The sequence below is a fragment of the Gnatocerus cornutus genome, chromosome 8, assembly GCF_029298725.1.
Source record: "Gnatocerus cornutus isolate USDA-ARS CGAHR chromosome 8, icGnaCorn1.1, whole genome shotgun sequence".
Lineage (NCBI taxonomy): Eukaryota > Metazoa > Arthropoda > Insecta > Coleoptera > Tenebrionidae > Gnatocerus > Gnatocerus cornutus.
Window position 1 is genome coordinate 13,049,940 of NC_142240.1, and position 23,119 is coordinate 13,073,058.

The 23,119-nt window shown below is 35.9% G+C and overlaps 8 protein-coding genes across 9 annotated transcripts; 6 read left to right on the forward strand and 2 right to left on the reverse strand.

Moving 5' to 3' along the window:
* Positions 1-2,102: 2,102 nt before the first annotated feature.
* Positions 2,103-6,844, reverse strand: LOC148169974 (tetratricopeptide repeat protein 17). Of its 2 annotated transcripts, none has more exons than XM_088042682.1 (9): positions 6,667-6,844; positions 5,210-6,090; positions 4,628-5,161; positions 4,331-4,580; positions 3,822-4,281; positions 3,483-3,608; positions 3,281-3,437; positions 2,832-3,233; positions 2,103-2,785 (listed from the first exon to the last, which is right to left on the reverse strand). In XM_088042682.1, the coding sequence occupies exons 1-9, from the start codon at positions 6,775-6,777 to the stop codon at positions 2,533-2,535; spliced, it is 3,174 nt and encodes a 1,057-aa protein (XP_087898808.1). In that variant the 5' UTR covers positions 6,778-6,844; the 3' UTR covers positions 2,103-2,532. The 2 variants fall into 2 exon arrangements, with proteins under 2 accessions (XP_087898808.1, XP_087898807.1); XM_088042681.1 differs by having other exon boundaries at positions 3,483-3,692; positions 3,747-4,281.
* Positions 6,845-6,857: 13 nt separating this feature from the next.
* Positions 6,858-7,988, forward strand: Fer3HCH (Ferritin 3 heavy chain homolog). Its single transcript, XM_088042684.1, has 3 exons — positions 6,858-7,019; positions 7,272-7,496; positions 7,545-7,988. Exons 1-3 carry the CDS (start codon positions 6,915-6,917, stop codon positions 7,737-7,739), a joined length of 525 nt encoding a protein of 174 aa, XP_087898810.1. The 5' UTR covers positions 6,858-6,914; the 3' UTR covers positions 7,740-7,988.
* Positions 7,989-8,004: 16 nt separating this feature from the next.
* LOC148169976 (soma ferritin-like) lies at positions 8,005-8,774 on the reverse strand. The gene is made up of 3 exons (XM_088042686.1): positions 8,334-8,774; positions 8,201-8,287; positions 8,005-8,157 (listed from the first exon to the last, which is right to left on the reverse strand). The coding sequence occupies exons 1-3, from the start codon at positions 8,769-8,771 to the stop codon at positions 8,005-8,007; spliced, it is 678 nt and encodes a 225-aa protein (XP_087898812.1). The 5' UTR covers positions 8,772-8,774.
* A 355-nt stretch (positions 8,775-9,129) lies between these two features.
* LOC148169977 (uncharacterized) lies at positions 9,130-11,140 on the forward strand. Its single transcript, XM_088042685.1, has 5 exons — positions 9,130-9,236; positions 9,310-9,603; positions 9,650-9,760; positions 9,810-10,172; positions 10,219-11,140. The coding sequence occupies exons 1-5, from the start codon at positions 9,233-9,235 to the stop codon at positions 10,620-10,622; spliced, it is 1,176 nt and encodes a 391-aa protein (XP_087898811.1). The 5' UTR covers positions 9,130-9,232; the 3' UTR covers positions 10,623-11,140.
* Positions 11,141-11,188: 48 nt separating this feature from the next.
* LOC148169978 (trehalose transporter 1-like protein) lies at positions 11,189-12,703 on the forward strand. The gene has a single exon (XM_088044244.1). The coding sequence runs from the start codon at positions 11,219-11,221 to the stop codon at positions 12,701-12,703; it is 1,485 nt and encodes a 494-aa protein (XP_087900370.1). The 5' UTR covers positions 11,189-11,218.
* Positions 12,704-14,509: 1,806 nt separating this feature from the next.
* On the forward strand, positions 14,510-16,038 carry LOC148169979 (facilitated trehalose transporter Tret1-like). The gene is made up of 2 exons (XM_088044245.1): positions 14,510-14,555; positions 14,669-16,038. Exons 1-2 carry the CDS (start codon positions 14,510-14,512, stop codon positions 16,036-16,038), a joined length of 1,416 nt encoding a protein of 471 aa, XP_087900371.1.
* Positions 16,039-16,358: 320 nt separating this feature from the next.
* LOC148169980 (facilitated trehalose transporter Tret1-like) lies at positions 16,359-17,820 on the forward strand. The gene is made up of 2 exons (XM_088044247.1): positions 16,359-16,404; positions 16,454-17,820. Exons 1-2 carry the CDS (start codon positions 16,359-16,361, stop codon positions 17,818-17,820), a joined length of 1,413 nt encoding a protein of 470 aa, XP_087900373.1.
* A 982-nt stretch (positions 17,821-18,802) lies between these two features.
* Positions 18,803-20,729, forward strand: LOC148169981 (trehalose transporter 1-like protein). Its single transcript, XM_088043306.1, has 3 exons — positions 18,803-18,966; positions 19,159-19,285; positions 19,332-20,729. The coding sequence occupies exons 2-3, from the start codon at positions 19,240-19,242 to the stop codon at positions 20,669-20,671; spliced, it is 1,386 nt and encodes a 461-aa protein (XP_087899432.1). The 5' UTR covers positions 18,803-18,966; positions 19,159-19,239; the 3' UTR covers positions 20,672-20,729.
* Positions 20,730-23,119: the final 2,390 nt, after the last annotated feature.

Here is a 23,119-nt window from a genome sequence, read left to right on the forward strand (position 1 = left end):
GCAATTAATCAATCAATTGGGTAGAATTGAAGCTAAAGTAAATTTCTTATTATTCATTGCAGTCGGTGTACCTGGACGGTTTGTTCTCTTATTCATGAGCTTTCGCTTGATGCACTGTTAACAAGTTAACCGCGACTTGCACAATTTAATTTGTAATTTCCATAATTGTTCTAAGATATGAAGAAAATCAATTTTACGTTTATAATTTAGTGTGAAAGTTTCTCTTTTATTTATTGATGGAATAATTCCTAAAGTCAGTATTAGTGTAAAACCAGAAAAAAAAACTTATTCCAATTTGTTCTAATTATCTATTTCATTATTTAATTGATAGATCTAAGCCTCCAAATACTTGAAAAATGCAAGGACACCGAATCGGATAAAAAATCAAACTCTCTGGCACAAATTAGGCACCAATTAACGTTTGTTTATTTATTTATTAATGTGAATCAATTTATTGATTCCATTTCCGAACACAAATAATTAAGACGTTCTTGTTCTCGGTAATAAAAAACTGTTTACGTTTCACAATTGTAAAGACGAAGCAGAAAAATTACCAAAAATTTTAATTTTTTAATAGCACGATTGTAATGTTAAAAAAATCGCGAAATGATTGCTAAAACTATTCTATTTTTTTGTATTGTTATAGGATTCCGAAGGTGCCACCAAGGATTTCGGCAACATGCAGCTTTTTACTGTCAACTCTAATACGTAATGTTTTTTCTCTGTATTAAAACCTGTTACCTTCATTTACCATTAAATCGATGCAGAATTGATATTTCGCTGTTATTAAAAATGCATGTCTCCTTTCCACGTCTCCCTTACTCTTTTGAAGTTTTATTTCTCAAACACTTCACGCATCGCACTCCCCCAGGAGGTAACAACCCGTTGGATGACAAACTCAGATATACTGGACATTCTATATAATTACAATCAATTTTTGATGAGACTTCCACCAGGTGCACGTGGAGAATTTTCACTGGACTACTGTTTTATTGACCACAAGCGTTAGTTTGTAATATCCATCGGATTTTCTGCAAACAAAGAAGAGTGAAAAATAAATTAAAACTACTAAATTCCTTGACGCAAAAAATAAGCAAAAGCGTCCAAAATGACGAGCATTTTCAAAATTCAAAAGTGTAAATGTAAACAGATGCCTAGGCGGAGCATGCCACGCTAGGTGGAGATGCTCCGCCCAGGTTATCACATGACGTTTCCGTTAGCGTTCTGTAAAATATAAAGTTAAAACACTGCCATTATCTTGCATAATTGGCTTCATGCCACTTTGTTCCACGCTTTTTATTTATAAATATTTGTAGGTTGCGAGGTACTATCAGGAATAGGCAAAAATATTAAAAATTAACTGCATAAATGTTTAATTTCGTTAATTCTAAATTCGATGCTGTTTTATTTGTAATTAATTATAAATAAAAAGACTGATTGTAATTTCGTGGTAAATTTCTGTCCGATGTGGGCGCATAAATGGACGGTACTAACAGAACTTTGAAGAAACCCCAAAATCGTCTCATTCATTTACTTCCTGATGTCTAACATATGGTGAAATCAATAAAGTAAACTAACGACGGTTTTTTTTTTTCATTAACGTGGAGGGCAGAAACCAACCAATTAATTTTTGTTAAATTCGTCCGAGGTATAATAAGTAGTTTTTCTCTTGAGATTCGTGAACTAATTAAAGTTTTAGATTAACAATATCAGTTATAATATAAAGGTAGAAAACATCAAAAATAAAAAGTATCCTGGCGCATCCACCATTTTCAAGAAAAAAAAGTGTTTGCATTTTTCAAAATTTTATCGAACAGGCCAAACCATAATAAAAAAGTAAGTAAATTAGCCTTAAATTCACTGCATGAAGAACAAGATAGAAACAAATATCTAACAATATCGACTAGTTAATTGCTTGAACCACCAATTACGTCCAGATAAATAACTCTGAAATCATATTACAAATTTATGAACTTAAAAATTAATGTCCCTATGAACTGCAGAACCTAAAATTTATTTAAAAAAATTATCAAGACTTGTTATATAAATGAAATTATCGCAAGATAAAATTTTTTGGGAGAAAGGTGAGAATAAAAAACAAATTCACATCGTTTCATATGTATTAAACAGCAAGTAACAATTGAAAACAAAATGAGACTCCATTTCTTTTCTTTCTCCTACCTAAAAATGTGTTGAAAACGTAAAAAGTGAAATGAAAAACAACTAGAAACAATTTTCAAATGAAATAAGTATCAAACCGTGGAATGTTATAAATACCTAACACTAAAATAGTGAACACAAATTCCAATTCTTTGGCAAATTGAGAGTAAGTACAACTAAACTTGAAAATATCACTTGCAAATTTACATCACACGTATCGAGTCAAAATATAAATAAGATTCGTTGAGAAAAACGAAAGTCTAGACACCTAACTGGTGAAACTAAAAGAATCTATACTTGTTGACAGTAAGGGCAACACGATATAATCTGTATGCATGCAAAAATAGTATCTTTTTCATATACTTTATTTAGTTAATTATCAGGTATGTTTCTTAAAGTTCCAGACTCGTCGAAGAGCAAAGTACAGAGGATTGCTTGTAATCGATTTCTTGCCGGTTCGAAATTCGAGTCCAAAGCAAGAGCCGAACGGTGAAACGATATGGCTTCTTCCAAGTCCCCCATGGACGCAAGTATGTTACCTACTGTAAAATGGTTGACTACGAAATTCGGGTTGCTTTTCAACGCCAAGTACGCGATCTCCAAAGCGTCGGCATTGAATCCAAACCTAAGACAGGAGAATAACGAAACCGAAAACCTAACAACCTACAAACCTTTGCAGGACATTCGCCAGGCTTATCAAAGGAACATCCTTCATGTTGTCGGGAACATGATTGAGAGCGAGTCGCAGACAGACAATCGCCTCTTCAGCGTTACCGAGAACCCTCCAGTAGAGAGCAGCCGCGGTGGCTAGAAGCCAAGACGTGGTGTTGTCTTTTAAAGCTAACCCGATTTTGGCCCCGATTTCCTCAACGGAGGCTTTGTGGTCCCCAGCCATGATCCCCAACCATTCGGCTAAACTCTTATCAGGAGACGTGGTGAATTTACTTCTTAGTATTTTACTTGTCAAGTGGTTGAGAAGGGTGTCACTGGGATTAAGAGCAGCCTCGCCGCAGTAAGGTTTTATCGCCTTTTTCTTCGAGCCTTTAGGCAATGGTTTTAGGTAAGGACCAATACTAAAATTTGAGTCAAGCTTGGTTGAGTGAAACTCCAAAATACTCACTCGATGTTTCGCGCAGCGATTGATTGCCACATCGATGTAAAATGTACCCAATCAGCTTCTATTATTTCTTTGCATCCATGGGAAGACAAGGGGTAAGTACCCGATTTGTCGTAAACATGGAGGACTGTTTCTGAAGCGGAGTCATCGCTGAACCCCACTGGAACCAAGTTTTACACGACAGTTTTTGGTGGTTGATTTTTACCATAAAACTCCGGAGTTGGACCTTGGCTGACATGTTCGTCCCCTAGTAAAATTCTCATATGGAAAGGATGAGGATTTTCGCTAATCCTCTCCAGCTGCGACTGATCTGGTTCACTATCACCGGAACCTTCAGCAGCAATGATGGTAGAAATTAATGAATGTTTAACTCCAGTTTTAAATTTGGCAAGGGGACGTTTAAGGATTACACCATCTACACAATTAACAAAAAACTAAACACAAGCCACACAGAATTAGTAATAGTCACCTTCCAGACTTTTTGTATGAAAACACTGGATAGAAGCTGTTTTACAATCATCACCATTCGCTGAACAAATCATACCTTGTCCTTTAAACGACTCTTTTTCTGAGCAAATTTCTTGAGGAAGCTTCTCTGTGGGTTTCTTAACGTTGTTGTAAGTACCCATTTTGATACGACAACCCCACAATTTGAGCAACATTTCTGCTTGGCCGTCGTAGTATTCAGAATCGACTCGCAAGACATTCTTCATGTAATACATTGCCATCAACGGATTACTTTCGTAATGAAGGAGAGCGAGCAAAAAATTTGTACTTGGTTCCACGTAATTCAACTTAAAAGCTAAGTTCGCGTATTTTAGTGCTTGGTTCACTAAACCTAATTGGTGCACTATTGATCCGATAGAGATCAAAACGACATCAGTTTGGTCCTTTGGAGCCGTTTTCAGTGCCAGGTCTAAACAGTCAAGAGATTTTTTCGTGTTGCCACGAATGCGCCAATATAGGCTAGCGAGGGTGGATAAGACCCAGCTCGGAGCGGTTTTCTAAAAAAAAAGTAAACTAGTGTAACGTACCAATGGTAATAAAAAGTACCTTTTCTAATGCTGTTATAATCCGCTGTCCGATTTCCGCCTCATCCGCCTTCCCGCTATTAACATACTTAATAAAATGGTTCTTAAGAAACTGGTTGCTCTTAATCTCATTATTAAGAACGTGTCTTTCTGACTGTTGGACATATTTCTCGCCAAAAGCATTGGACTCATCACAGACCGGCGGATACCAAGGTAACTTATGTTCGGAACCATTGGGCAACCCAATGGCGTCCGTCAAAATCTTGTTAATACTACAATTCAACATTAATAAAACTTCAACTAAAGTCACGTTTATTACTCGTAGCCTTTGTTTTCAGGTGGTAGAAAAATTGGCATCTTCAAGTCTTCCTTTTCATTAATCGGTAGATTCCACTTTTTACAATCTTCTTCTTGCGGCCACCCCGCAACGTCAAAGTACTTCTCGCCTGACGTCGACATTGTCGTCGGGAACTTTGGATAGGTCTGTGGACCGTTTTCGTAGTCTTTATTTTTATCTTCAGTGGGTGTTAACCGATTGGTTTTAGCCATGCGTTCGTTGATTTTTTGTGTTTCTGACTCGACGTATTGAAATAAGTTTTGAAGATTCATAGTGTCGAAATCAGCGATTGGACTATCGACAAAATCACATGAAATCGTTGATGATTTCTTCACACAGCGTTGGCTTTTCTTGCCGAACATTGATTCCAGCGCTTCTTCCTGGAAGTTACCTAACTCTTCATCATAAGAAGAATGTTCCCACATCAACCTTTTACTGAGTCTAAGCCAGTGTTGCTGAAGACTATGAAAATCATGTAAATCGGATAAAATACCCTGTAAGTATCCTAAAACATTCCTACAAAAGGTTTTAGCCTTCATGTGATTGTTTTGTTGCAGTACTCACTCTTGAAAATCGATAAGATGAGTTTCAAGTTTAGAAAAGCAAAGAGTGGCTTGTTTGATGGCGTTGACTTCATTGTGTTCGGGTTCAAACTCTAAAAACTTGTCGTAATATAAAATGGAGTTGTTATAGTCACCCATGGAGAAGTAGACGTTGCCTAAAGCTAAATAATGTAACGCTTGTTTGGGGGCATATTCCGTCGCGCTGTGAAGCATGAGAATTGCTTCCGAAGACCGCCCGGATTTATGCAAAATCCCCGCCAAGTTATGTAACGGTATATCTCTATAAATGGGAGGGACAAAATGCAGCGCTCGTTTACTGCAATCCACAGCCTTCGGCCCGATCCCCTTAATCCTCCAATACAACGCCGCCAAATTATAATGAACCCACGAACTGGAATTTTTAATCAACTCCTTATGAATCTCATGTCCGAAAGTTTTCACCGACGTTACCGGCATCAACTTCTCCAGAGAATCCTCAGGTACTAAATTCACACCCTCTTCAGCATGCAAAGAAGGAAAATGTTCATATTCCGGCAGACTTATCTCCACTTTACTATACTTCTGACAGTCGGGGACGTGATAAGTCGCCACATCTTCCGTTTCAAGAGATAAGGCGACTTTCACTCTCTCGCTTCCATTTGTGGCAATGTTATAAACCTCGCCGGTATTCACCACCTTGCCGTTCATTAAACAGTCGGAATTTTTCAGAGCCATTTTCGACTCCATTCCAGGATTGCCCTGTAAATTCGACCATTTTTCTTCGATGGTCGATTTACGAGTCATGAGATCTTGGAGGACCGTCTGGATTTCGCTCCAGCGCTTTTCTTGGTCCAAGAGGGAGATCAAATCGTACGGGCGGCGGAGATCCAGAGGCGAACCGACCTGCAGAGGATAAAAAGAAAACATTGTATAACAGTGTTTTGTAATTAATTCGTTTCAAAAGTTAAATACTAAATAATACAAGAAACTGGTATTGAGTTGTAATTTATTCTCGCAAAAACTACTATGTCTCCTATAAACCAATTCAAAATGCTTAAATTTTATTGCGTAATCAGATGATAACAGTGGTAAACTCAGAAATTCACAAGTATAAATTTGGGGTCATCTTTCCCATTTCTTTAGATGTAAACTATAATTTTATTGCATCTACGTCAACACGTGACCCGCAGATCTCCTTTCTAATCCGTACAAAAACGTAGTTTCTATGTCAGTTTTTCTTATCAAAAAAAGTGCAGTTTATGCAAATCAGTGTTAAAAAGTAAACATTTAATTATCACAGTTATCACTAGGAGCAGATAAACAGCGAAAAAATTATGCAACAGTATTAATTTCAGTAGCTAGACCAATACGTTTGGCGACTTTTTCAAAAATTCGCAACACAAGTCAAAATTCCAAGAAAAATATAAAAACAAACAAGACCTAACCTAAAATTTCCGCAAATCACTCTCTCCTACTTACATGCGACTGGATCATGCCTTTTTCTGTAACGACCCAATGCGTGGCCCCATCAGATTTATATATCATTTTTAAAAACACGAAAAATATTGTCCACAACCTTATTATCACCATTTTTACAATTTATTTGACATTTGTGTGTTGTGAGACGCATGTCAAATGTCTTCAGAGCAACATGTGTTGCGCAAGAATCTGAAACCAACGCCAACTATCCGTATTATTTGTGTATATGTGGTTGCCTAACCAGTAAAATGGCTCAATCTCAAGTTCGTCAAAATTTTCATAAAGACTGTGAAGACGCAATAAACAAACAGATCAATGTAGAATTGAGTGCTTTCTACACGTACTTGTCCATGGTAAGAAAAAAAAAACGCTTCCACGCTTCTACGCCTCGCAAAAGCACCTATTAAATTAATACCTAATATGGAATTTATTGATTTATTATAGACGAATAATAAGAAACCACATGCGCCTCCGCTGTTACCTTTGCAATCCTAAAAATATCATTGTTGCTAGTAAACCACAGCTTGACAGTTCTTTGGGAATTTTCCAGCCGATTTGTTTATTATTACGTAACGCGCCAAAAATAAACATACCCGCTTTTTCAGGCTTATCATTTCCAGCGAGATGACGTCGCTCTTCCCGGTTTCTACAAGTATTTTAAGGCTTGTTCAAACGAAGAACGCGATCACGCCGATAAACTCATTGAATATTTGAACAAACGAGGGGGGCATCTCGTTTTGTCCGACATCGGCGCTCCCGAGAAACAGGACTGGGGAACTGCTCAAGAAGCGATGTGTGCGGCTCTGGACCTGGAAAAAAGAGTCAATGAGGTAACACCCTCTTTTTCTTCTCCGAGGGATGTTAATTGAGCTTTGTAGAGTCTTCTGGTGCTGCACAGTACTGCTTCTGGACACATGGACGTGAATTTGTGCGATTTCTTGGAGACTCACTATTTGCAAGAACAGGTGGATGCCATCAAAGAGATTGCTGACCACGTCACTAATCTTAAGCGCGTCGGAGAAGGGCTGGGGGTGTACATGTTTGACCAAACTTTGGGGAAGGAACACGAGTAATCCGTATTGATGGAAACTCAATAAGGCTTCAACTTCTTGTATTTTTTGCACCAAAGGATGACTATAATCAACTAAGTATTATAATAACTACTTATGTAAAAGTATACTATACTTAGACGCTCTTGTATTTACGATAAGATAATTGACACGATGGTGCTTGTCTTGTGGTAATGATAGATAGATAGCTTTAGGAACAATAATGTGATTTAACATGTGATTGATAAATCGAATAAACAGAGTCAATTATCACTTTTTATTTCCACATTTATATATTTTTGAACGGGAGTTTAACATTTGGATCTTTTTCCCGGACGTACTTCAACATCTCTACATCAAATAAGTGTCTCCCGATAGCGCCGGTGTCCACTAATCTCACGGCTTTCGTTAACAATCGCCCCATTTCGCAAATCGATTCGTTCTGGAAAAAACAATGTACGCAACGCAACAAAAAAAGTTCACACCTGCTCCGTCAAGAACCTCGACGTGATGTAGTCCGCAAAATGGTGATCTTTGTGACCCTCAGCAAGTTGAACGAGAGCTTCTAATTTCTACAACTCAACCTTTAGTACTAGTCCAATTGTGACAGTTTTGTACTTCTTTGACTAGTTTTTCTAACTCGAGAGCTACTCCCAGAGCTAGTGTTATGCAGAGCCAGTTATTATCCTCCGGAACTGTAAGCGGATGTAGAGAGACCTCCCCGCCTCTCAACAGTTGATACTCGATCAACTCCAACGCGTGTCTTTGTTCTTCGTCGTACATAATTTTAAAAAACGCTTGGCAGCCAGGTAAGGCCACGTCGGTTCGCCCATAGTAGCTAAACATGGAGAGGTAGACCATGCTGGAATTGAGCTCTGAAAGAATCTGTTGATTGAGAGCACTTTCGAGATTTTGGGGGTAGCGATGACGGAAGTCTTTTCTGAATTTTTCTTCGGATTTTTGAGCGTAGGTTCTTTGACTCCGAGGATAAAATCGGCTTGAGAAATTTGGTCGCAAAAAAATAATACTGCTATTGACAAATTTTCTGAGTGCCATAAGACAAATTTAGATCAAAGACTATCAAACCACAGAATCTATCAAACGAAAGTTATCAAAGTGTTGTCAGTTGTCAACTTTTCTAGATCCAGAAGTAACGTGGTGTATTTTAAATTATTTTTTTCTGTAAAGTAAAAAAATAAACCAATTAATTTTCCAATTGATTGGATTAATTTTCTTCAAATTTGAATTTAAATTTTTCCGCCATCATTTTTTAGGTTGGTAACGTAAAAATTACTAAAATTTCATCATTGTCACGTGTTAATCTTAGTTGAACGTTTTTGAATTCTCAAAATTGATTCAAACATGTAAACTAAAGATAATGTGATAATGCCATTAAACCTTTAATTTTAGGACCATTTATCGAGTGTCCGGCCCTGTTCCTCTCCTCTTTGCGCCTGCGCTATATCCACCTTTCTCACTGAATACACCACAAATGGAGGACTGTTTTCAAGTTCATTATGGGTAATTTCCCAACTTTATTGTTCTATTTTCAAAATAAAATCGTGAATTATTATATTAAAAACTCTCTTTTTAGATAACGCAGAGGACGAACCTACGTTTCAGTATTTTACCATTAAGAACGAAGAGGACAATTTTGTTGGTATTTCAGATATATTGAACTTGCCTTCAGTTCCAGAAGACAATAGTTTGAATAATAAACAAATTTTCTATTTAACCTTTGATAGCAATGAAGAACTTAAAGACGAAGACACGCAACTATTAGAAAATGCTAATATTGACGATACTGTGAATGAACCTGATGTTTCTTTTGGTGACACAGATGTGAAATTTATTACTTTAGATGATGGAAGAGTTTTCATGACCACAGGTTTGCATACTGTACATTTGATAATATCTCACAAAATTGGTTGTAGATAAAAATTTGTCCACTCTTGAACCACCGTCTGTTTTATTTGAATCACCAGATGAACAAGAAAATGAAGTCTCTCAGTTATCTAATGAAGAGGAGTCTGTAGACAACTCTGGTAATAAAAAACCTCTTTGGAAAGTTAAAAACTACCTCTTTGTTCATAGATGTTAACTTCCAACTGTTGGAACTTGATGATGGCTCCCAGGCTATCATCACTTTATATAAAATTAAGAATGAACCTCCTAAAGAAGAACCACCTAAGAAGGTCAAAAGGTTTCAATGTACTTTTGAGGGATGTGATAAAGTCTATGCTACATCTTATCATCTAACAGTGCATATGAGGAGCCACACTGACTGTAAACCTTATCAGTGTGCTATAGATGGTTGTGAGAAGAGATTCTCAACAAATTACTCTCTAAAAGCCCACATCCGTACTCACACAGGAGAAAAACCATATGCTTGTTCTCTCTGCACCAAACAGTTTAAAACGTCAGGTGATCTACAAAAACACATCAGAATCCACACAGGTGCGTTAAGTTTCACTAAAAAGCAGAAACTGTATTTTTTTCCTAGGTGAAAAACCTTTTGAGTGCCCAATTGAAGGATGTGGAAAGTCCTTCACAACCTCCAACATTAGAAAAGTCCACATACGCTCGCACACCGGTGAACGACCGTATAGTTGCGACTATCCAAATTGTGGAAAAGCATTTACTTCTTCAACTAACTATAAAAACCATTTAAGAATACATTCCGGCGAGAAACCTTACGTTTGTAGTGTAGAAGGTTGTGGGAAAAGGTTTACAGAGTATTCTTCTCTTTATAAACACAACGCGGTTCATCAGCCTGTACGACCACATTTATGTATTTTCTGTGGACAGAGGTTTAAACAAGAATCGGCGCTTAATTTTCATAAACGGTTAAAACATAATGTTGTCGTGACCAAGGATGGGACTGAGATTATTGTGAAAATTGAGTAAGATGTGTGATAGGAGAGAGCACAGTTTAGGAACTTTTAAGTACTTTATCCCGTTTTAATATTTTAGGAACACGAACAAGTTTGCATTGAAAATTGAAGACTTAAGATTTTATGGTTATTGTTTATCGGTTCTGGGATAAATTCAAGTTATTAAAATAGCTTCACTGAAATATATTTGACCAGAAATAAATATGTTTGAATATATCTATCTTTTTCAAACTATTTTTCTTCTTAACTAATTTATTATCGTTTATAGGGATTTTTTATCCCATATTACGCCCGTACTTGTTTACAATCGACTTTGTTTTAATTTTTTGCAGCATTCAAGAAAAAGTGGAACTGTACTTTTATGTTATGATAACTTTTAAAGTTCCTAGGGAATTGTTCTTGCCCTTCATTTTGTATGGATTTAATTATTCTCTACATTTTTGGTGATGACGAGTCTGAATATTATTAATCTTTAATTACAATCTTTACTATTTATTGCATTTTTTATTAAATAAAATTGTAGGATAATCACCGCTATTGTTCTTGTATTACGTGTGTGTCCAAGATTTAGAACCTTTATTCTTCGTACTTAACGAAATTTTTATAGTTATGTTATCAGTTAATGTGAACTATCCCAATGACAGAAAAATGCAGCCAGCTCTACCAATATTTGGCCACGTTCACTGGTATTTCCTTTCCTTTTTTAACGTCATTATAATAATTTTTTCAGCATTGTTGAGCATTGTGGCCAGCGGCATGCACTACGCCTGGCCATCCCCATCAATTTCGCAATACACTTCTGGTAGCACTACTTCTTTCAAAATCACTGAAGATGAAGGCTCCTGGATTATTATCATGCAAACTTTAGCACCACTACCAGTGTGCTTTATTGCAGCCGCACTCAACGACTTAATTGGGCGCAAGAAAACTCTCTTAATTTCAGCGATTCCGTACCTTATCGGGTGGTTTATGATCGCGTTTGCTAAATCTATGGTGGAGTTGCTTGTTGCAAGACTCCTCGTTGGTGTTTCCGATGGGTTTTCATTTACAGTGATATCACTTTACATAGCTGAGATAGCTGATCCAAACATCAGAGGATTTCTGGGTACAAGCATATCAGCGACGTGGATTTTTGGAATGTTGCTTATAAATGTCATGGGGTCGTATCTGAGCATCACTATGACTGCAGTGATAAGTTCAATAGTGCCTGTTTTATTCATCGTGACGTACATTTGGATGCCGGAAAGTCCCTATTTTTTGTTAATGAAGGAAGATACAGAACACGCGCGAAATGCTTTGAAGAAGTTCAGAGGCAAAAACGACGTGGAAGACGAACTGAAACGATTATCCGAAGCTGTTTGTAATAATAGCAATAAACTAAGAAACGCGCTAGAATTGTTTAGTAAAAAGGGCAATCTTGTTGGGATGTCTATCGTGGTAATCACCAGAAATAGCCAACAATTGGGAGGCATTGCCGCAATTACTTTTTACACTCTGACAATTTTTAGTGAAGCCGGTAATTTCATATCACCTCTTCTAGCAACTATAATTTACGTTACCGTTCAGTGTATTACAACCTGTGTATGCTCGTTCCTTATTGCTAAAACTGGAAACAAACCTCTTCTGGTAGCGTCTCTAGCGGGTTCAGCGCTCTGTCTTTTCGTCGAAGGAAGTTACTTTTACGTGAAAGACTTCACCGATGTTGACACCACGTCGTTTAATTTTCTACCAGTACTAGCACTGATAAGTTTTGTGATTATTTTTAATTTGGGGGCTCAACCAATCCCGATGTATATACAAGGGGAGCTTTTCCCCACGAATGTCAAGGGGTTAGCGTGTTGTGTTTCACAAGTGTATTTTTGTATTTTAGCGTCAGTCACTTCGAAATTGTTTCAGGTTTTGCGAGATAGTTATGGAATGTTTGTTCCATTCTGTGGGTTTGCGTTTTGTTGTGTGTTTAACGTGATATTTGTTATATTATTTGTGCCTGAAACCAAGGGGAAAACTTTGGAAGAAATTCAAGAGATTCTGGGGGGAGAGAAGGAAGTGGGGGGAAGCAATGAGAATTCGCGGAAAAATGTTTATTTAGAATAGTTATGATTTTTCATTCGCATTTTCTCAATTCTCAAAAAACTTCGTAATGTTTGGATTGTTACTGTGTGTAAAAGAATAAATCAATAAAAATAATAACACAAATAGAATACATTTTCTAATTTCTGAGAAGACGTCACAATTAGACAATATTTAGTCTTAGAATACATTTACAGTCGGGGAGACAAAATCTTGGACATCACTTTTCTGACGTTTCAAAAATTTGATTGTACTCCTCATTTATTTTGAATACCGGAGTTCAAGGTCATAATTTGTGACAGTCGTGGAGCTGTGCGACAAATTTAAGAGGATTTATGTATTGAAAAGAATTACGAACAGGTTTTTGGGTGTTCCAGTGCTCGTTTATATTCAATTCAATGGATAAATCTTCTCAAATTTGACCTACAGCTCCACAAGTTTCACAAATTATGACCTTGAAATGCGGTATTCAAAATAAATGAGTAGTAGTCTATGCATTACTGTTATTGTCATTACTAACGTTTCAACATTTCAACATCAAGTATTGACGAGTTGTCAATTAAGAATTATCCTGAGTGAAGTATTTAAAGCCTATAAAATTAGAATAGTTTCTTTAGTATAGTTTATCCGGTGAGAGATTGGGAGATTTCGACAGTTGACATATAAGTTGGTAGTAAATTATGCTACAAAATACACTAAAAACACTAAATTCCTACGCGAAATGGGTTGACAGGGTTGTCAGTAACCGGGGTTATTTTGTTATTTTAAATTTCGCGCGTATGGTACACATTTTATTGCGTAGATTTAGTGACTTTTCTGTCATTCAAACTCTCACTGTACGAACTATACAAAATGGAATGATTTACAATCAGGTCTTTGTAATGCTGGAAATATCGAAAATAAAAAATTAAAACTTTTTAAAATGACACTAAAAAATAAACGTAAGATTGCAAATTCGAAGTGGGGTTTTACAACATGCTGCAATGAGATGACATTGACTTCTAAGTTTTTTTGTTTCTGGCTGTATAATTTACATTTATTTATTTTAATAAAATTTATGACAATTTTCCTTGAAAGAAGTTTGTAGGTCGGTAAACAACGGAATTTTTTATAATGTATAGTCGGGACGCTGCGTGGTTCCAGTTGCGAACTAGTATTGAAAGGGTTCACTAATATTTTTTATATGTACTCATTTAACCTTTACACTGCTCGGCCCGGAAAAATCCGCAAAATAATATTTCGCTCAAACTGCTCCGAACGTATATATTCGCATTGATTAAGAAGTGGTCAACTGCTCAAAACATAATTTTTTGAAGACGCAAATATGGTTATCTACCTCTTAGGAATACACAGTCACAATAGCTTTAATTTTTTTAAATACATTTTTTTTACCGTTCCTTGCTCAGAACGTATATATCCGTCTACGACTAAAATTCATTTGAAATCTATTCCATGCATTTTTTTATCCACGCAGTTTAAAAGTAGGTCCGAACTAAGGGCCAGGTAATATCACCATAATAATCAGCTCTCATCTCAATGTTACCTTGTTTAATATTTATATTGACGTTGTGGAAAATTAAAATCTCTATGAACATTTTTAAAACTAGTTAATCGGACAAGTGCTCAAGACGTTAATAGACGCCAAGGCAAAACAGCGATCAACTGCTCGGAACGTATATTGTCGCAGAAGCTGACAATCCGCGCACAGTTACAAAATTTTCCAAAAAACATTGCGCAGTGAAAAGGTTAAAGACGAATAATTATACATTTTGGCGTGTTGCCCCGGCGCATTCACCATTTTGTTAATCTTGAACGGAAAAGTTTACCGTAATGGATAATTCTTGTCGTTTATACCAGTATTTAACTACATTTTCAGGTGAAGTAATTTTTATTACATTTAATTTAATTTTATTTATTATTACATTTTTATTTTTATTACATTTAATTAAATTTCATTACTATTATTTTATATGCACGCATTTATTACAGCACTGTTGGCTCAAGTCACAGGTGGCATGCATTATGCATGGCCCTCACCATCAATCCCTCAGTACACCGACGGAAATTCAACGTCTTTTCAATTAACAAGGGATGAAGCCTCTTGGATTATTATAATGGAAATTATAGCTCCCATACCATGTTGTTTTATCGCTGCAACTCTCAACGATGTAATTGGACGCAAAAAGTGTGTTCTTTTGACCACCATTCCATACTCCGTGGCGTGGCTGCTGATAATTTTCGCTAAATCTTCAGTGGAATTGTATATTGCGAGATTCTGTGCTGGTATGGGTGATAGTCTAGCATTCACAGTCATCCCGGCGTACATAGGAGAGATTGCTGATGCCAAAATTCGGGGTTTTTTAGGTGCTGGAATATCAGCCGCGTGGGTCTTCGGCATGTTGCTCATTAACATCGTGGGTTCTTGTCTAAGTATTACGCTAACGGCTGCTTTAGGTTTAACAATCCCTTTGCTTCTTCTCATGATTTTCATTTGGATGCCAGAAAGTCCGTATTTTTTAATAATGAAGAAAAACACAGACGCTGCTCGCGCTTCTTTACAAAAACTGAGAGGTCGAAGTGACGTTGACGAAGAATTGAAAAAACTCCAGGGAGTCGTCAGCAATCAAAATCAAAAGAAAAAAAATGTTTTACAACTTTTTACTAAAAGAGGTAATTTGAAGAGTTTGGGGATCATGGCCATCGTGCGAAACAGTCAGCAAATGAGTGGTGTTGCCGCCATCAGTTTCTACACGCTCACAATTTTCAACGAATCTGGGAATTTTATCCCACCAGTTGCAGCAACAATTCTTTACGTGAGCATTCAGTTTATAATGACCACAGTGTGTTCAATAATTATCGATAAAGCTGGGCGAAGACCTCTTCTTATAGCCTCATTGACCGGTTCAGGAATTTGTCTTTTTATTGAAGGGTGTTACTTTTACGTGAAGGATTTTACTGGTTTTGACATCACCTCTTTCAATTTTGTACCAGTGGTTGCACTGATTGGATTTGTGGTGATTTTTCATTTAGGGGCTCAACCAATACCGTTGTTGATGCAGGGTGAGGTTTTCTCTACAAATGTTAAAGGATTAGCTGCTTGTGTTTCAGTGATTTATTTCTGCGGTTTGGCATCACTTTTTTCAAAGTTCTTTCAAATAATGAGAGATAACTTTGGGATGTTTTTACCGTTTTTTGGTTTCGCGTGTTGTTGTGTTTTTAATTTAGTTTTTGTGGTTTTGTTTTTACCAGAAACTAAAGGAAAAACATTAGAGGAGATTCAAGAATTTCTTGGTAGGAAAAAGGAAGTGAAAACTGTATTGGATCCAGAAGGAAAATCTTATGAGCTGTCCACAAAGTGAGACGACGTAAAATGTGAAACTTATATTTTTTTATAAATACGTACTTATTTATTTTTTTGTAAATAAATGTACTTATCAAAAAAGTGCAATATGTTTTATTTATAGTGCTTTTCGTAAGATAACAATACAAACCTACACGTATTAAGCAAGGAAATTTGTTGGTTTCTTGAGCCGACTCTTTTTTTTTAATTGAAACTATAAAATTATGAAACCGAGCAAAGTTCATGAATTTTATCATTTTATCTGTTTTAATGTGTTTGACCAGAATTACACACATTTGCACATCTTCAAAGTTTATTTCAACTAAACTGTTTACTGTGATGGATAGTTCTTGTCGTTTGTACCAATATTTAACTACATTTACCGGTGAGTTAATTTTTATTAACATGACTTGATGTACCACACAATTTTGCAGCTTTATTGACAATGGTCACTGCGGGCATGCATTATGCCTGGCCATCACCATCAATTCCTCAATACACTGATGGAAATTCTACATCCTTTCAATTAACAAGTGATGAAGCTTCCTGGATAATTATAATGGAAGTTATGGCTGAAATTCCTAGTAGTTTTATGGCAGCAAGTATTAACGATGTACTTGGACGCAAGAAGTGTGTTTTATTGACTGTTATTCCATACTCCGTGGGGTGGCTGTTAATTATCTTCTCTAAATCATCACTGGAATTGTTTATTGCTAGATTTTGTGCTGGTATGGGCGATGGTATAGCTTTTACCGTCATTCCATCGTACATAGGAGAGATTGCTGACCCCAAAATTCGAGGTTTTTTAGGTGCTGGAATATCAGCGGCGTGGGTTTTCGGAATGTTGCTTATTAACATCCTGGGTGCTTTTCTAAGTATCACTTTAACTGCATCTTTAAGTCTGTTACTTCCTTTTCTTCTTTTCATCACTTTCATTTGGATGCCGGAAAGTCCATACTTTCTAATAATGAAGAAAAACATAGACGCCGCTCGCGTTTCTTTACAAAAACTAAGAGGGCAAAATGACGTTGAGGAAGAACTAACAACACTCCAGGAAGTCATCAGGAACCAAAATCTTGAGAACAGAAGCGTTTTACAACTTTTCACTAAAAGAAACAATCGGAAGGGATTGGGTATCATGACCATCGCGCGAAACAGCCAACAAATGAGTGGTGTTGCCGCCATAAGTTTTTACACTCTCGCCATTTTCAACGAATCTGGGAATTTTATCTCACCAGTTGCAGCAACAATTCTTTATGTGAGCATTCAGTTTGTTATGGCTACGGTTTGTTCGATTGTTATCGATAAAGCTGGGCGAAGACCTCTTCTGATTGCTTCATTGATCGGTTCAGGAATTTGCCTTTTTATCGAAGGGTGTTACTTCTACATGAAAGATTTTACTGATATTAATACTACATTTTTTAATTTTGTACCATTAGTTGCATTGATTGGATTTGTAGTAATTTTTCATTTGGGGGCTCAATCAATACCGTTAGTGATACAGGGGGAGATTTTCCCCACAAATGTTAAAGGATTAGCTTCTGGTATCTCAGTTGCTTATTTCTGCGTTTTGGCATCAATTTTTTCAAAGTTATTTCAAATAATGAGGGATAATTTTGGGATGTACTTACCGTTTTTTGGCTTCGCGTGTTGTTGCGCTTTTAATTTAGTTTTTGTGATTTTGTTTTTGCCCGAGACAAAGGGAAAAACGTTAGAGGAAATTCAAGAACTTTTTAGTAAAAGTCAGGAGGGGAAAACTGTGGTCACTTTGGCACCAGTAGGAAAATGTTCTGAGCTTTAGATGCGTATTTATTTATTTATTTTTTGTAAATAAATGTACTAAAAGATACTACAGATACTTTTTTAGTTTTTAAATCTTAAAACAATACATACAATTCTTAAATAAATAGTTTAACAGGTAAACAGCGCCATGAACTTTGCACCTCGTATTTTACATTGTTACTATGTGCAAAAGAATTAGATTAAAATTGATAACAAAACTAGGAACAAATTACGTTGTAATCATTTAGGTTTCATATAAAATTCAACTTTGTTATTTCAAGTTTATTTATTTACGTACAATTTATACGCTTTTTATTGAAATAAGATGGTAAACATTGGATTTTTTTAGATTTAGTTGGCATGCTGCATCGCAATGCATGTGAATGCTCTTTATTTATAGCACCTACATGTAATTAAATTGTTTGACGAAATTTTTATTGGCGATTTATTAGGGCGCATCCACCATTTTGTTTTTTATTATTGTTAGTTCTGTAAATTTATTCATTTTGTTTGTTTATATGTTTTTTCGAAAAAATTTTAGGGCCGGTTTACACAAAAATTTAATTGAAATTAAGTTAATCTCGCAACTAATTTACGAATTGCTGACATTTGATTGCCGGTAAAACGATCACATGTCACTTTAGGATGATGTATTTAATCGAAATTAATGATTTAACTTCTCTAAACCGGCCCTCGGTGTATTATTTTGAATTCAAATAATTACTGTACGAAATTTCAATTTTGCACATGAATATAAGATTTCTATTTTATTTTGGAAAATTTAATCTTGGAAAAAAATTGCATTTTATTAACACGTTTTCCTGGATTTATAACTGGGCTATTTTCCGACTACAAAACTGCAGTTTCTGGGGCTTGTTGTTTTTTCACTTTACTTTTAATTGTGGAAAACCACTAAATTGGACATACAATTTTTGTTGGATGCTCTCTCTTTTATCGTGTGAATAATAATTGGAATGCTATCTATAAATATGCACGCTCGGGTTTTTATCACAAGGACAAGCGGTGTAATTTTAGTTAAATCTTGTTCGCTTTTTAGTCGTGTTCTTTTAAAAATTTCAAAATATTTACAAGTCTCAATGAGTACAGTGAACAATTTTTGTAACACAAAAATTAAATGTTGACAAGACGTTGTAAAGAACAAAAGGTAAATATTGTTGTAAGAAAATGATCCATGATTTATCCCCCCTTTTTTCTTTTGTAAGTCTGTTTCGGCTGTCTCGTTACCTCCGAATATCCAAGGATTTGTAATTTTCAATGTCAGGTTTCTTATTTCTTTGTTATCCGAATTTATTTTACACTTTTTATTAGTGTTGTTTATTGACTTTATACTTAACAGATACCGACATTGTCTTCAAAAAGAGTACAAAAGCAAAGGTGAAAGGTGAAACAGTTAAAGATGTGACACCAGAGCCTGACAATGGAGGAAAATAAACGTTTTTATCAATACCTAGCAACATTCACTGGTAATGCCGTTTTTATTTTGATTTTTGTTAAAATGAAAGTTTATAGGCCTTTTGACAATAGTCGCGGGTGGTATGCACTATGCCTGGCCTTCACCATCAATACCGCAGTATACCTCTGGAAACAGCACATCTTTTCAAATGACAGAAGATGAAGGCTCTTGGATTATTATCATGGAGATTATAGCTCCAATTCCGTGCTGTTTTATAGGAGCAATAATGAACAATATCTACGGACCCAAGAAAACTCTCTTGGTTTCAGGCGTGCCTTACCTCGTCGGATGGTTATTAATTGCTTTCGCCACTTCCATAGAAATGTTGCTGGTGGCAAGAATTTTTGCTGGTATCTCCGATGGTCTAGCGTTCACAGTTATCTCACCATACGTTGGGGAAATAGCCGAACCCAGCATTAGAGGATTTTTAGGGGCGGCTATATCAGCAACGTGGATTTTTGGAATGTTGCTTATAAACGTCATGGGCTCTTACTTGAGCATCACAATAACAGCTCTCATAAGTGCAGTCGTACCACTTCTATTCCTGGTAACGTTTATTTGGATGCCCGAAAGCCCTTACTTCTTGATCATGAAACAAGACATACAGGGTGCACACGCTGCTTTGACAAAACTGAGAGGAACTGACAACGTTCAAGAGGAGTTACGCCGACTCCAAAGAGCGATCAGATACGAAACCAAAGAAGCTGGAAATGCTTTGGAACTCTTCACGAAAAAGAACAATCGTAAGGGCTTGGGCATTGTTGCAATCATCCGAAACAGCCAACAGTTAAGCGGAGTTGCCGCCATCAGCTTCTACACTTTGGCAATTTTCAGTGAAGCGGGTGATTTCTTATCTCCTCTCGCATCTACGATTCTCTACGTGTCCCTCCAGTGTCTTACCACCTGTGTGTGTTCATTTCTCATCGACAAAACCGGAAGAAGACCTCTTCTAGTAGTGTCACTGATAGGCTCATCGATTTGTCTTTCCATCGAAGGGAGTTATTATTACTTGAGAGACTTCACGGACGTTGATATTAATATGTTTAATTATGTACCAGTGTTAGCACTGATAGGTTTTGTGATAATTTTCAATTTGGGGGCTCAACCCATTCCGCAGTTAGTACAAGGCGAACTTTTTTCAACAAACGTGAAGGGTTTAGCGTGTTGTTTTTCAGAAGTATATTTTTGTATTTTAGCCTCTATCACTTCGAAGTTTTTCCAGATTATGCGAGATGATTTCGGAATGTGTGTTCCGTTTTTTGGATTTGCGTGTTGTTGTGTTGTTAATTTGATCTTTGTGATAATCTTTCTACCTGAGACAAAAGGGAAAACTTTGGAGGAGATACAAGATGGTTTGCGCGGATTTCTCTCCAAAGAAGTAGAGTTGGAAATATAAAAATTGTTTGTTTTTGTAAATAATTACATATTAAAATGTAAATTGGAAGTAATTTCGTTACTATCTTTACAGTAATAGGCAGGCCCGAGCCGAAACCTTCTTGCGAACTTGCGAACCTAATGTGCCGCCCCTATCTCCCCCCCCCCCATACAGTACTCAACCAAAATTTTAAAACAAAAAACAAAAATAATGTAATTATAATTAACCAAAATTCACTGTTCAACGTTCAACGATCGTGATTGGCTACCGATTTTCGTGCTTCGCCTTTAACATTTTTTGTTTTAAAATATTGGTTTCGTATTGCTGTCTGTATGTGTCTATTTTCCATTCTATAAAATTTTGAAATTTTCCAGAAATTTTCATAAATGATAGGCCAGTTTACATTGAGATTCACTTAATTGCGTATTTAATTTGATGATTGGCCACAGTTGATTAGCAAAAAAACAACCAGGTCGTTTAAACACCAAAATTAATAATTATTAAATTTTAAAGATCCAGGAGCCAGTTTCATAATCATTCATTTAAAATTTAAAACGAATTTTTGCTATAGAAACAAATTGTTGTAACAATACTTTAATAAAAGACCTTTAGTTAAAGCCGCCTTTAAGCGACGATTATAAAACTGGCCCTAAGTTACCTTCGGTAAACCAAGCCCCGAAATTAGAAATATTTGCCTATTAATTATAAATAATTTTCTTTATTTTGTAAATTATATCTTTACACTTCTTATTATTTATTATCTTATTAACTACAGGTGTCTGGAAAGTTGCACACCAGTGCAGCGTATCATCGGACAATGCCATAAATCACCAAATGTTTAAAAAAATCCATGCTTTCAATTTTTTGGAATCTGATGGATTGAAGAGTAAAAGTTTAATTCCAAAATTAACAATTTTTGTGCAATAATTTCACGTTCAAATGAATTTGTTACGTAAAGAACATTTTGTGCAGAGGCAAGATGCAAAAAAATCGAAAAAAATTTCGTGAAATAATGGCTGAAAAGTATTAAACAATATTTTTGAATATGACTTTGAAGACTAGAAATTATTGAGAGACCAGTTTAGCAATTTTGTCATTTTTCTAATTTTATTTTAATCCTTTTTGGTACTCTCGGGAACCATCCAATTACCCTTTTTCAAGATGGTGCGCCACTTTCCGGACACCTGGATATCTTAGGCACTGACTTAAAAAACATGCCAACGGAAGCAACTCGATATTCAAAGAATATTATTTGTTGCACGTTAAAATTGCACTTTTATTAGCGTCATTTGAGACAATTAAAAATTCACACAAAAATTTGCTGAATTTCAGAACTGATTTGCACGTACCTTTGTTTTTAAATGCTCTCACAATGAATAAGAGAAACGAAATATAATAGAAAAGAATGTCTTTTATGGCAGTTTGCAACGAAATTGGTCATAGAGTAGTTCTAGATATACAACATATTAAAGCTATGAATAAAAATAATCGGAAATATATCTGTAATTTGACCGTTTTTTTTGTTTGGGCTTTTTAATTTTTTTGTTTTGAATATTTTTTTAATAAACCGGTTATGTGGCCGCCCCCAATGAGTGGCCGCCCGCGTGCAAGGCACGCATTGCACATATGGACGGCTCGGGCCTGAATAGGTACCTTCTTCCAACAAATTTTATTGTCAAAGTTATTCGTCACGATTGTCGTTTAAAAGACGTTTTAACATTTACTTCTAGCATAATTATTACGTACATATACAGGGTGGGCCAACGAAAACGAAACAGAGACGTTTTGAGGCACTTACTGGTGGAATTTCAAAAAACCCTGAGACAGGTCAATTTTAGTTGTGAGGGGGACACACAACACACGTATTTACAACTTTTTGCAGACAACTCCCTATGAGGGGTGAAATTAACCCCTTTCATTTTTAAAGATAGATACAGGACATGGCACTTTATTTGAAAGCTCTATTGAAGACCTTTACAGTGATATAATATTTTTTTTATTTCTAAGCCCTATAAAAAAATTTTTGAAAACGAAACTGAGGCGTTTTGAGGCACTTACTGGTGGAATTTCCAAAAAAGCTGAGACAGGTCAATTTTAGTTGTAAAGGGGACACACAACACACGTATTTACAAATTTTTACAGTCAACTCCCTTTGAGGGGTGAGATTAAGCTCTTTAATTTTTAAAGATAGGTATAGGGCATGACACTTTTTTTGAAAGGTCCATTGAAGACCTTTACAGTGATATAATTTTTTTTTATTTGCCCTTTTTGTTAGAATGTATTTTTCAACTTTGGGGTGATTTCCACCCTGTTAATAGGATTATTCTAAAAAATACAAAATTTCTATTGTTTTTGAAATCAGATGTACGTATTTTAGTGCTATACATGCCTGGTTATGTTGATAGATATGTACGAAAATTCATCGCAACTGTTTAGTTCTAATATTTTTTTATAGGGGTTAGGTATAAA